General features: G+C 40.5%; 1 protein-coding gene across 5 annotated transcripts in view; it reads left to right on the top strand.

Moving 5' to 3' along the window:
- Positions 1–3,443: 3,443 nt before the first annotated feature.
- Positions 3,444–13,352, top strand: part of dbn1 (drebrin 1) — a 96,510-nt gene continuing 86,601 nt past the window's right edge. For 2 of the 5 annotated variants that reach the window (XM_079650279.1, XM_079650277.1), the window contains exon 1: positions 3,444–3,638. In XM_079650279.1, the coding sequence (XP_079506405.1) occupies positions 3,556–3,638 (83 nt within the window). In that variant the 5' untranslated portion in view covers positions 3,444–3,555. The remainder of the gene's footprint in view (positions 3,639–13,352) is intronic. The other 3 variants (XM_079650278.1, XM_079650280.1, XM_079650281.1) reach the window with 3 other exon arrangements.

Raw genomic sequence — 13,352 nt, 5'->3', positions numbered from 1 at the left:
GTCTTTTCAGAGAGGCTAACACAGACCCCACTGTGAGAACCACTGCTTTACACAGATACTTTGTCGCTTGTTTTTTGCAGAACAAGTTCTATATAATGAATTTCTTTTAAAGAAAAATGTCTGAAATTGTGTCTCACCTCCTCTACATCCGGGGGAGCTTTTGTCAGTCTTTGAGTACAAACGTAGTTTCATTCAGGTTGAGGTCTATGAAAGGATAAACTGAGATTAAATTGGGAATATACAAATCAAAGATGTGGGCATGCATGTTGATTGTTTTAGCTTTTTTTCCCAAAGTGGAGGAACAGCAAACATGTCCTGTTCTTTGACTGCAAATAACATGAGTTTGAAATTCCTTTTTAGTTCAATCTGGATGCACTTTTATTCTGAGTTGTGTTTGAGATTACCCTATTATGCTTTGTTGGGTTTTCCCTTTCCTGTAGTGTGTTACATCATTTTTTGTGTAGGCTTGGGGGCGGGACATCTCTAATCACAACCGAGCCAGCCAGCTAACCAATCAGAGCAATCTGGGCTCTGGTTTCAGACAGAGGGTGAAAAGAGGTGCTGCGACACAGGCAGTATGAGAAAAATAAATACCTTTTTGAACATTAAAGCATGTAAACATGTCACAGTAGAGGAACAAAATACAAATACCTGACATCCATAGAACAGAACATAGTCTTAACTGTTTATTTATCCGAAGAAGAAGATATTTTGTTATAATAAATTGGAGAGGACTTACTTCACATTTACATAAATTAAACTAACAAGCAGTGGATACAGCAGGGGGCAGATACATTATGCAAACAATGAGTTTCAGCAGATTCACCTTGTAGTACGTTGCAGTTTGTGCCAATTAAAGTGCCCACCACCACCATTACCACCACCTCCCCTCTGCTCTATTCTCCCCGCCTCAGAGGGGAGGTATGTGGGCTCAGTGCCAGCCGAGCCTGGGAGAAAAACATTGAGGCTCAACCCTCTGAGGCAACGCATGTTACCAGGGCAACAGACCCACCAGACCTGGGGGGGACGACCTCCCAAAATGTCAACATCTCCAGAAGAAAAGATTTTCAGTCCATCATTCCCTCTAAAAGGAGCTTGTAGAGGAAGACTTGGATTATAAAGTCACTGACATTTTGTTAATTAATTGTTTAATCTTTTATCATCTTAAACATTTAACTTAATAGGAGGAATGTCAGCCACAATCACTTTTTTCTTTAAAGATATTGAGCCGTATAGTTTGCAATCAAAGTTTACATTTGTCTGACACTTTTACGAATAAAGATATACGATACAGTACCACAAATCAATCCAATGTATACAATTGGCTTCACATGGATGGAACATTAAAATGCTCTGACATGTTTTGTTACGGATAAAAACTCAAACTAATTATATGATATAGTAATATAACACAGTGAATTGAGCCAGTCTTTGTAATTCAGCACATTTAGATGTACTTTTAGTTTTGATTTGATACTTTTTGCTGACAGTTAATCTGTACTTAACTTGTATCATTTTTAATTCAGGACTTTTACTGGTATTGGAGTATCTTTAGACCATCTTATTTGTATTACTCTAATATATGTACCTCTTGCACCACTTGCTTAGAAAAACATTAAATTACAATCATACTGTAGATCAGTTTTTTTGTTTCACTTTATTTGGATTTGTTTCATTTCATGCAGGGGATTGCCTGTGCTTCTGAGCCGCAGTCCCACTTCCTCCAGGCCATTTCCTTCAAACTCTGCTGGACTACTTCTCCATCCATCCACCTGTCCCAGTCACCTGACTCCCATCTCAACCTGCACACCTGTTCCTCATTCCACAGTTACCCCACAGTATTCATACCAGACCATTTCCATCTGCTATTTACCAGATTGTCAATGTTTCTTTGTGCATTTAGTTTACAGACACCTGGACCCTGGACCCAACTTCTGATTGGTCTGATAGGTCTGCCTTTCATGCAAGAGATCTAAAGTTGCATCCCATTACAGACCCGCACCTTAAAGAGGATATATATACAGTTCACTTTCAGGTTTCATATTTGTATTTTGTGCCTCTACTGTGACATGTACCCATGCTTTAATGTTATGAAATCATTGTTTTCATACTGCCTGTACTAAAGGACCTCCTTTCACCCTCTGTCTGAAACCAGAGTCGATCATAATAATAACACGCTAAACTAAGATAGTGAGCATAGAAAACATCATGATAGACTTAATGTTAGCATTTACCTAAAATGCCTGGGGCCTATGAGAAGCGTCACCAAGATGCTAGCATGGCTGCAGACTCTAAAAACTAAACACGTTTTATTTCATGATAATTAAAGTAAAAGATTGTGAACTGAGTAATATTCAGGCAATTTGAGAGCAGGGTTGTTGTTGTTGTTGCTGCAGCAGATTAATCTCGTTGACTAAAGACATGTGCTCATGTATCTGCCACCTGTGTGTGATCTGCTGCAGACATTAAGCGTGTTAATAGCATTTATTCTTCTGTATTAATCGGTGCAAAGTTCCACATTTCTATTCTGTTTATGATTGTACACAGAATGCTTTTTACCTTTTTTAATTTAGAAAACGCAATCATTTGAAGGCCTCAAGGGCAATTTGAGATAAAATAAAACAAGGAGTTAACCAATAAATGAATCACTGTTCCTTTTGTCCTTTTTAATTTAGGCACATTACATATTTCTTCGCAGGAGACTTCCATTATGAGGAAATATTTTTTTGATTGCAGGATAATTACATGTTTGTTGTTGTTGTTTGGAGTTTGCACTCCAGACACGACAAGTTATGCAATGTCTCTCTGTAGGCTAGAAATGAGGTTAATAATGTCAGAATAGGAATTAAAAAAAATGGTACACTAGTTTTCTTCTTCTCACTTGCCTCGCTATGGAAGATGATAAGGGTTATCAAAACGCTTTTTTTAATATATATTCTGAGATTAATGTCAGAAATCTTAGATTTTCTGAAAACATAAATAAATTATCAGAAAAAATAAATGCAGAATTCTGACTTTAATCTCAGAGTTCTGACTTTAAACTGAAAAAGCTTAAACCTTTTTCTTAGAATTTATTTTTGAAAATGTTGGGATTCTGACTTTAGTCTCATAACTCACAGATTTTCAAAAGAAAAATTCAGATTTGTTTTCCAATTTTTTTCCTGAAAATTATCTCTACCCCATACCTAAAAATAAATAATATATATAATAATTTAGTTTTTAAATATAATAATTTAGTTCTTCAAATTATGACTTCAATATTCTGAGATTAAAACCAGAACTCAATTGTATTGTTAAACTTTTGGTCACGCCCCAACAATCTTTCCTCATGTGTCCCTAATCCTCTTCCGTACCCTCTCAGATTTGCTTCCACTAAAAAACCAACACGCTGCTGGGCACTAGGACCCATGAGGCTGTTCAGCCTGTAACGTCCCGGCGCTAGGACCCCTCGACCGGCCTCTTTGTCTCCTCTTCCTCATCCTCCTCTTCGTCCTCTCGTCTCACTCCGCGTCTCTCTCCATCAGCAGCGGTCTGGATGCTTGCAGGGACGGAAACATGGCTGTGAATCTGGGCAAGAACAGACTGGACCTGCTGACCGCCTACCAGGACGTCATTGACGAGACCTCGGACACCGACTGGTAAGTCCTTCAGCCCGGCCATCTCGGTCTCGTTCCTCCCCCCTCTCTCTCTCTGCACCTCTTTCTCCTGGCTCTTCCCCGGGGGGTTTCTTGTCCGGGTTTGTGCTCGCTGAGGATGCACGGTGCAGCAGCAGCATCATACCGTTAGTGGTGAAAAACTACACACATGGAGGCCGGGCACTTTCACCACTACGACGTGAAAGACAGTTTATCTGCAGCGGAATTTTATAGCAGCCTTTTGTTTGAAAGCAGGAGGACGGTTTAAATCAGTAAAAGTTTTGTTTTTCGGTGTTTTAAATCCAAAAGCAGCCGCAGTTTTCGGGTCTGAACTGCACTGCAGAGTCAGTCGGAGCAAGTGTGCAACCCTGTGTGCGCATTTTGGGGAAATTATTGTGCAAGACATGCTTTTGTTTCAGCTTTCTGTCGGGACAAGGTTTACTCGCAGCCAGCTGGAAGCAATTTTAGGATTTTTTTAATGCAACGTGATTCAGTGGTGTGTGTGTGTGTGTTTGTCTGTGTGTGAGAGGGGGATAAAACGGGCCTGGTCCAGAGATAGTGATGAGCTCCTGCATCCCCAAACGAGGGGCGGAGAGGAGAGGGGCGAGGCCGGGGGATGGGAAGGGGAAAGAGGGGAGGGGGACTTCCATCATCACCCTTTGTGGCCTTTCCTCACTTCGAAGAAAAGAAAAGCTTGCTGAAGTATTGGAAGTGAAATCACTGTGCTCAAACCACATTATGTCCTCATGAAACAGGATTTTGAAAAAGGTCAACAAGTTTAAATAAGATCTGAATTGCACATTCAGGGATTTTTTTTACAAAATATAATTTTCAGGGCAATCTTTAAGTTTTCTGTTCATGCATTTGGTACTTCAACAGAAAATGCAATTTTATGTGTTTGTAACACTATATTTGGCAAGTAGATATATCATGGACAGAAGGTTAACATGTGTCGGCCCTCCAGGGATATCAGGCATGAATATTGGGGTCTCCCACCAACATGTGAACCCAGAATAGTTATTTCATATGATATGAGTGCCATTAGCTGCAGTGGTTTGGTACTACTGCCATCATGTCCTTATTGTTGGACTTTAGGCAGTTAATGACCCAGGTAAAGGCCATTAGAGGAGGTAATATTTGACTTTAAGCAGGACCGTGTGTTAACCTGTAACCTGTTGTCCTTGGTCAGGATAAGCCAGCAGTCACCACTGTAGCATTGACAAGAGAAATTACAGAAATATGAAGGTCAGAGCCTTAGCTTTTCTACAATAAATGAGCAATGATTGCTATTTTTGGCCACCTGGTGGCAGCGGTAACAACTTGTGAACACAATATTAACAAATCACCTTTTTTAAGTTGATATGGTGAACTTGTTACACAACAAGCAGATACACAAGGACTTTCTTTGTGCCTTATTAATGAATTTAAGTCCATTATTAGTCACTTCTCCTGATGAAATATATTTCACTATGTTCACCAGCTGCTCTCTAATTGTCCGTCTTTTTTAGCTGTTGAGCAGTTGGTGTGGTTTTTACAGTTTTTCTCAAATGTCACCATGAGCTTCCACCTTTTTCTTTTTTCACATTGTCATCTCTAAATTTCATTAACCAAATGGAAGACCACCAATTTTCAAATTACTGGACGTTTTGCAGTGATTCAGCTCAGGTTACAGTTCCTGTTTAGATTTGTTTGGAGCTAAACACTCTATAGTCTCCATCTTAACTATGAAATGTGAACCTGTGCCATCTGTTGCCGGTCATTAGTCTAAATGAGGTCAGAATGACTTAAAAACACACGCAGTGATTCTGCTTTCAGCTGTAGCTGTCGTGGTTTTGGGGGAGGTCTCGCTTCCTCATCTTCATTAAAACACAGTTTGGATTTCTCTGTCTAGTGGTTAATGTTAACATTGTGGCCAAGATGGCACATTTTGTGTGTGATAATTGATTGTGAGTAAAATAACATACGGGAAATTGAACAAATCCAGAGGGACTGTAACAGCACATTTATGAGTTACTTTAATTACTCTAGGGTTAAAAGCATTTGTAAAATAACTGCTTAATTTGAACAGTATGGCATATGAAACATCATCTGGTATCATAGTACCATATCACACACATTTCTAACAAACATTATAACTCCACATTTTAATTTTAATTAACAATTCAGCCCTTACTATAACAGAAAAAGGCAGAATTGGATGCTTGTAAGACGTTTGCCTCGTATGTTAGTTTTCTTTTCTCCGGGGATGCACAGACGTCATTATCTGCTTATTGAGTTGTTCATCCTGAGGGAGATGATAACTCACCCTCCATAAGTCCTGACCCTTATGTCCTGTTCGTGTGAGTGACAGCTGCCAACATTCAACCCCAAAATTTGTGTTGTTCCTCTCAAATGTTTGCTTGTTCTGTGGGATGATCTGCTGCAGCAGAGGGCCTCAGGCCTGCCCCCCGTTTTTCACACTTGATGAGGTTCGAACAAAGGCAGAGACTCCCAAATACCGCTGACCCCAAACAACATGGGACACCCTGCACCCCCCTCTGCCCTAATAATGATACACCCATGATCCATGCATCTTTAAAAGATAAATAAGGGTAGCAGTAGTAGGGTATTTTGATTTGTTCAGCAGTTTTAATAGATATTTTGTGTACATTCATACAATCAGAGCTTTAAGGTATTAATAATGATCTTCCCTCAAAGCTGGCCAGCATAATAGATGTGAATTGAAGCAAGAACATGTATATAATATACAGTAAGTCAGAAATGATTACCTGCAAATAACCTACACATTACATTGGGGGGTTGGGGGTAAATATCTGATTTGTGAGAAGAAAACTAAATATTTTAGTGTCATTTAAAGTATTTTGACAGGTCAACTTCGACTATGCAAAACTGTTATTGGCATTTATAGTAGTTGAGAAAAATTTGTATAAAAAGAAAAGTAAATGTCAATTGCATGCATACATTTTTTCTAGTTCAGTCATCATGCTACTGAAGAAATGACCAAATATATAATTCATTTTTTTTAGGCAAAAAGCCAAAACATTTCTGTAGTTTTTACTTTCTTAAAAGCTTATAATTACATTTCAGTTATAGTTAACTAACAAATAGTTTGGACTGGACAAAACAAGCACTTTTGCACAATTCTTCTGACTGTTTCTCAGCAGTCTCATCCGTGAGGAAAACGATATTAAGTCACTGGCCTAACCTGTAAGTAGAAACCGAACCACTTTTTTTGTACAAACAGGTCCACGGATAGGTAATTCCTTACTAATTGAATTCCCTTTTAGTTCCAGACATAATTTATTTTAAGCTTGTAATGAGTTCTTTCTTCAACATGCTATTAATCTCAAGGTTCAAGGTTCTTTATTTAGTCATACGAACATAGCTACAGTGTAGTTATGCCGATGAAAATCTTGTGTCACAGGCTTCTCCAACAGTGCAACACAAAACACAGATAAACAGAAAATATAGTGCAATAAGAGTCTATATGCAAGTTATTATGATATATAGGTAAATAGATAAATACTTTTTAAGTAGCAGCCAGATGAATATTGAGGATGTTGTTTCAACAGTTCAGGTGTTTAATTGTCTTATTGCCTGCGGGATGAAACTGTCCCTGAGTCTGGTGGTTGTAGTCCGGATGCTGCGGTAACGCCTGCCAGACGGCAGCAGACTGAACAGTTTGTCGCTGGGGTGATGGGGGTCTTTTATAATCCGGAGGGATTTCTTCCTGAGGCGCTGGGAGTAAAGGTCCTCCATGGATGGCAGCTCCGTCCTAGTGATGTTCTCTGCAGTTTTCACCACCCTCTGTAAAGCCTTACGATTGAGGGCGGTGCAGCTGCCGTACCAGGCTGTGATGCAGTCAGTCAGGATACTCTCTATGGTGCACCTGTAGAAGTTGCAGAGTATCCTGGAGTCCATGTTGAACCTCCTCAGCCTGCGGAGGAAGAAGAGCCGCTGTTTTGGTGATGGTGGTGGTGTCAGGTCCTCAGTGATGTGGACACAGGAACCTGAAGCTGCTGACTCTCTCCACCATAGTCCCATTGATGGCGATGGGGGCGTGTCCCTCTCTCTGCTGCTTCCTGTAATCCACAATCAGCTCCTTTGTTTTGCTGACGTTGAGATGGAGGTTGTTATCCTGGCACCAAGATGTCAGGTTTTCGACCTCCTCTCTGTACGCCGTCTCGTTGCCGTCAGTGATCTGGCCGATGACGGTCGTGTCGTCAGCAAACTTCACGATGGTGTTGGAGCTGTGTGTGGCCATGCAGTCGTGAGTGAACTGGGAGTAGAGGAGAGGGCTGAGCACGCAGCCTTGAGGGGCTCCGGTATTGAGGATCAGGATGGAGGATTTGAGGTTTCTCACCCACACCGAATGGGGTCTGCCCGTCAGGAGGTTCAAGTTCTTAATTTCTTGCTACATCTTCTTTGTCTTGTAAAGGTTTAAATTGTGTCTGCTCTCTCTTTGTCGAATCAATCAGGACACAAAGCTGTGGAGGTTTATTCATTAATGAAGAGATCCTCACATAATGCATGTTGCTGTGAACGGGCCTTATCTCCGCCTCGCTCCCTCACACATCCTCCTGTTCCTCAACCCTTTGAGCTCCGACAGCAGACAACACAAACTCTATTATAAATGTGCTTTCTGTGCATCACATAATGGGTTATTTCTTAGCTATTAGGACTTAAAGAGGCCTTATTAGAATTTTGGGGGGTTTCCATTCCCTGTTATATAGGTTTTTGTGGATGTAAATTGTCTGCAAAGCCTAAAATCCCTATGTTCCCTCCAGAGGGAGTTTCTCCCCTGACTGAAACACCATTGGACTCCTTTGTTTACTTCCTGAACATCGTGACATCACTATGTAAGACCCGCACTACTATTGGCTAGCGCTCCAACACATTGTACGTGAGGCTAAAGCACGGGACATCTCTAAGCAGTTGACCAATCACAACAGAGCTGGTCAGCTAACCAATCAGAGCAGACTGGGCTCTGGTTTCAGACAGAGGGTGAAAAGAGGTTCTGCAGCACAGACAGTGTGAGACATTTTTTTGAACATTTAAGTATGGAAAACATATCACTGTAGAGGCAACAAATACAATGAAAATGAGCAGAGTGGGGCCCTTTCAAAAACGGCAGTCCACCACTTTGATCCAGACTGAAATATCCTAGGTTTATAGCCATCACATGTTGGATTACTAGAGGCTTAATGTTAATGGTGATCTTTTTATTTGTGAAATATCTTGGCTTGCTATTGGATAAATGAGGAGGGTCTCAAGTCATCTTTTTTGTTGTATACCTTACTCATTTCCCCCATCTTTTGTCAAAGTTATGAAACATGAGATCCAAGAGATATAAGATAGTATTTGTTATCCTTTCATCCAGTACCTGAAGGAAGAAGAAAAGATTCTCGTCTCTTAAACCACTCAATGTCAGACTTTAGTGAAGGTGACGTTGTGAAAAAATGTGCAGAGAGCGATTCAGGGTTATCCAATATCAAACAATCTGCAGACGTTCAGGAATGCTGAGCGCTTGGTGGCCTCTGATTGGCCCGAGGCTGCTGTCATGTGACCCTATGACCCCCTCCAGCTGTTGTAGGAAGCCGTTACCTGGCGTGTCACCTCTGATGCGCCGACAACAGATGAAACTTTTGGTAAGAGGAGCCGAGCTGGAGGGTCGGCGAACTCTGAATCATGTTTCATTCACTGAAGCCCAAAGAGCCATCAGATCTGATGCATTTGTCCTTTTGATGATCTTGTTCCCCTTGCTGACATTTTTCAACCCAGCTAGTCATTTATTAATGTCTGCTTTTACCCCTGGGAGAGATTTTTAGTCACTCTGATGTCAGGTTTCAAGGTCGGTAAGTCATTGTAGCACCAAAGAGCTGTGATAGGTTGAAGGAAAAGCAAAACACTGCAGCTACAGGCCGTTTACTTTGGATCTCAGTGTTCTTTGTTGCATGATTTACCTGGCTGGGTAATAAATAAAAAGAAAAGGAGTGTAGAAATGTACTGAATGCAAATGCTTTCATACAAGGGTCGACCTAAGATACCAGAGTTATAGCCTTTATTTTCTCCACTGAAAACCATGTGGATAAGCAGGATTTAACATAGTCAAAACACCAGAAGCAATTTTATATATAACATAATAGAAAATGAGTCTAGGGACATACTCAATGATGTCCATTATAGGTTAGGATTCCTGTCCTAACCAGGATCATACTATAGAAGGATGTTTTCAGTATATCCTCACTGTACAATTAAACGGCTAACACAGACGTTAAATGTTGCTGCTGCTAAAACTTGAGACAGAATTTTCTCCTTTCCTTTGGTAAAGGATGCTCCTATTAAAGGAAATAAGCAAGGAAGCATTGAAGCGGCTTTCCTGAACAGTTTAAATATGTGCTAGGGGATAGGAAGCCTAGTTAAAATATGTTTTAGTACTTTCCTTATGATTACTCATATCATCGTTTTGTCAATAAAAGGTCCAAAAACATTGATAATTGCATTTTCTACAGCACAAATAGCACATTTCACTGTAAAATGATCGTATCACTGTATTATAAACGAGAAAGAAAAGTCTAATATTGTCATTTCTGAGAACTTGGACTATGTAATATCATCAAACATTTTCCATTCGTTGACTAATTGGGACATTTATAATATACAATAATCAGAAAACATGCGACCCGATACCAGGCATATATTTATTCATTAGTTGCAAGTAACTTGATGTGTTTTTTAATGAATACTCACCCTAAAGAGTGATTTGTCTTGTAAACATGGACTCATAGAGTATGTTAATGTTGTGTAGTAAAACCTCGGTCCCCGTCATTGATTCTTTCCTCTCGCTGTAGACTTGTTGGTGCCACTGAGACAGAAACCATATTGTTAATGGATGTGAGAACACACAGATGGATACGTCTTCTGATCGGCTTCTTATTTCTAACGACTGATTCTCCATCAGTGTGTTCAGACCGGATGAACTTTGACCTCTTGCGACACAGCTTCCATTTCTTTCTTCTCTTAGTATAAAGGTATTAAAGACATATGCAGTATTAAACTGTCTTGAATGCAGTCCGTAGACATGTTTTCTGCTTTTTACCTCAGATGAATATAGAACAGGGTCAGCACGCAGCCTCTTACCTTTCATCACGTCTACTGTGAGAAATGTAGAAAGACAGCATCTCCCAAGACAATTAATCTCCTCTCCTTTTACGCTTTTAAACTTAAATATATTCAGTCACACTGTTTGAAACATCATTTTTTGTTAAGTCAACTGTCTTATAATTAACCGTCCAGTCTTTACATGAGGACCAATGCCTAACGGCCCGACCACACCGGCTTAGGAAAAAGCTTGCCGGCGGGCGTGTCTGAAGCTCGACCAACAACCAATCACATGAATCTCCTGCCCCTGACACAAGCAGCGGTTTGATTGGCTAGAGCTTGTACTGGCATATGATTTGATCGGCTGACGCTTCCACCGGAAGCTTCAAAAGTTGAACATTGCTCAACTTTTGCAGCCTGAAATGCCAGGAAAGCTCCGCTCTGCTTCCCACAATGCAGTTCGGCGAAAAGTGACGTCACCCCATTCAAAGTGAAAAACACAGCAGCGTTAGAAGAAGCTTCCAACGCTGCTGTGTGGACGGGCCGTTAGTCAGAGAGCCTTAAGCACTGTGTAAACCTAAACAATAATACATTAAGTATTCCTTTTAGAATCCCATTATTTGAAAAAATGGGAAATGTGTGAAGCTGTCCTTCCACAACATCCACACATCTGTATGATGTTAGTTTCAGATTTTCTGGACAAACAGAATAGCTTTTTGGGACTTTAACCAAAAATAAAAACAATAATAATAATAATAATCTATGTGTATCTTAATAATAAATTACAAACATTAAATAAAATAAACATTAGAGAAATCATAAATTGATGATGATTCTGTCATGAAAAGGTAAATGGGGAAAAATGTGTCCTGCAATTATTATGCTGCAGAGATAGAAGGCATCAATGTGAATGTTTTCTAATCATATTTACTTTATCTTAAACAGCCTGTGACAGCATCCCAACAACTGTTGTGCAATGAAATATTGGTCTACTAGTTATCTCGCACCGTCAGTTTAAGAAATAAGGTGCAATACCGTTCCGATAAATATCAATAATTTTGAACATCGCGGGGAAATTCCTTCGACTCATTTTGAAGTTTTTGGGGAAGCGGGAAGTGACGTCAATGCGGGAACACTTCACTGTGCGGCGAGAGAGCCAAACACGGACAAAGTGTGTCGTCATCGTAGAAATGGTGAATTACTGAGTTTAGGCACGTTAATAACGTTTTAATGAAGTTGACTACAGTATATTCATATTTATCAGTGCTTTCAATCGTTTGTTTGAGCCGGTCTGCATTTCCTGATGAGAAAACAAACCGATGCTTTTTGTAGTTGTAGTACACCAACGTGAATTAAACGTGTGTTTTTTTTTTACCACAATGTTGGGGGAATTAATGGATAAAATGCACGGATTATTATTATTATTATTATTATTATTCCCACTCCGATCGGGACACTAGGTCCACCGTTTCCCCGCAGCGAGGCTCCCCCGTTGACAGTTTACGTGGGCTGGGCTGGGTGCAGTGGCGGACTGGCCATCGGGACGAATCCCGATGGGCCGGTACCGAAGTGGGCCGGTCGGGTAAGACACTAGCACATCCCCCACTCCCCACGTTGACAATTTACTAGCGGTACCGAAGTGGGCCGGTCGAGATTCCGGGGATGATTTTTAGTCCCAGTCCACCACTGGCTACATGACCGTATGATTGCCCATATTGACGCACCTAATTCCTAAACTTCTAACAGATACAACATAAACCGATCCTTCAGCCTCATATGAGCTCTCAGACACGTTCAAAATTAAACTGTCATCGCTGTCTGAGCTTGCTGCTGTGTGCACCATCGTGGGTTTACATGCAGATGCTGGGATCCTCAACGGTGCAGCTGGAGCGCTGTGCCCGCAATGACGTCACACATAATTTGGTGGGACTTGAAGAATCCCCGAGAAGATCCGGAAAATGGTCAACATTGAAGGGCAGACTAATGGTTATCAAAGTACAAATATACAAAATCAGTTCAGTAACGGTTTTCAAGGGGAAAATATTTACTCAAATTGATGGGTTTGGATGATGGGGGAAACTCGTGTCACAGACTCTTTAAAGCCTCCCCTTTCTTCTCCTCTTCTTATATTTATTTCTCTCAACTTATTTCTCTTTTCAGCCTTCTCAAGATCCATTTTCCCCATATCTCTACAAATCTCTTTCTCCAACTCTTCTGGCAGATATAATTTAGCAACAATACAGAGGCATGTTTTACATAGAGGTATGAGAAACCACACATCTTTTACCTTTTTATTATGAAGGTTTTTGAATACAAAACGAGCTAACTAAGAGTATGTTCACATGTCATGTTTCTAGTTGTGTAGCCGGTTAGCTATTAGCCCAACAGCTAAAGACGTTCACCAACTATAAGAGTTACTTGCCTCTATCACTTAATATTTCTCGATGATCGAGTCTTCTGCGCCATTTACTGCTGTAATCATGCTTTTAATCTGTTCATATTTCTGATCTCTATTGTAGCCTCCTCTCTCTTTCTGCTATCCTCTTGTGCAGTGTAAGTTGTTCCTTCTTATCTTCCTCCCTCGCCTCTCTTCCTGCCGGCGTCTATCTCCATAAA

The sequence above is a fragment of the Notothenia rossii genome (genome assembly GCF_949606895.1).
Source record: "Notothenia rossii genome assembly, chromosome: 9".
In the NCBI taxonomy this organism is placed as follows: domain Eukaryota; kingdom Metazoa; phylum Chordata; class Actinopteri; order Perciformes; family Nototheniidae; genus Notothenia; species Notothenia rossii.
The sequence above is the reverse complement of the archived record's forward strand: the minus strand, read 5'-3'. Positions and strand labels throughout refer to the sequence as shown.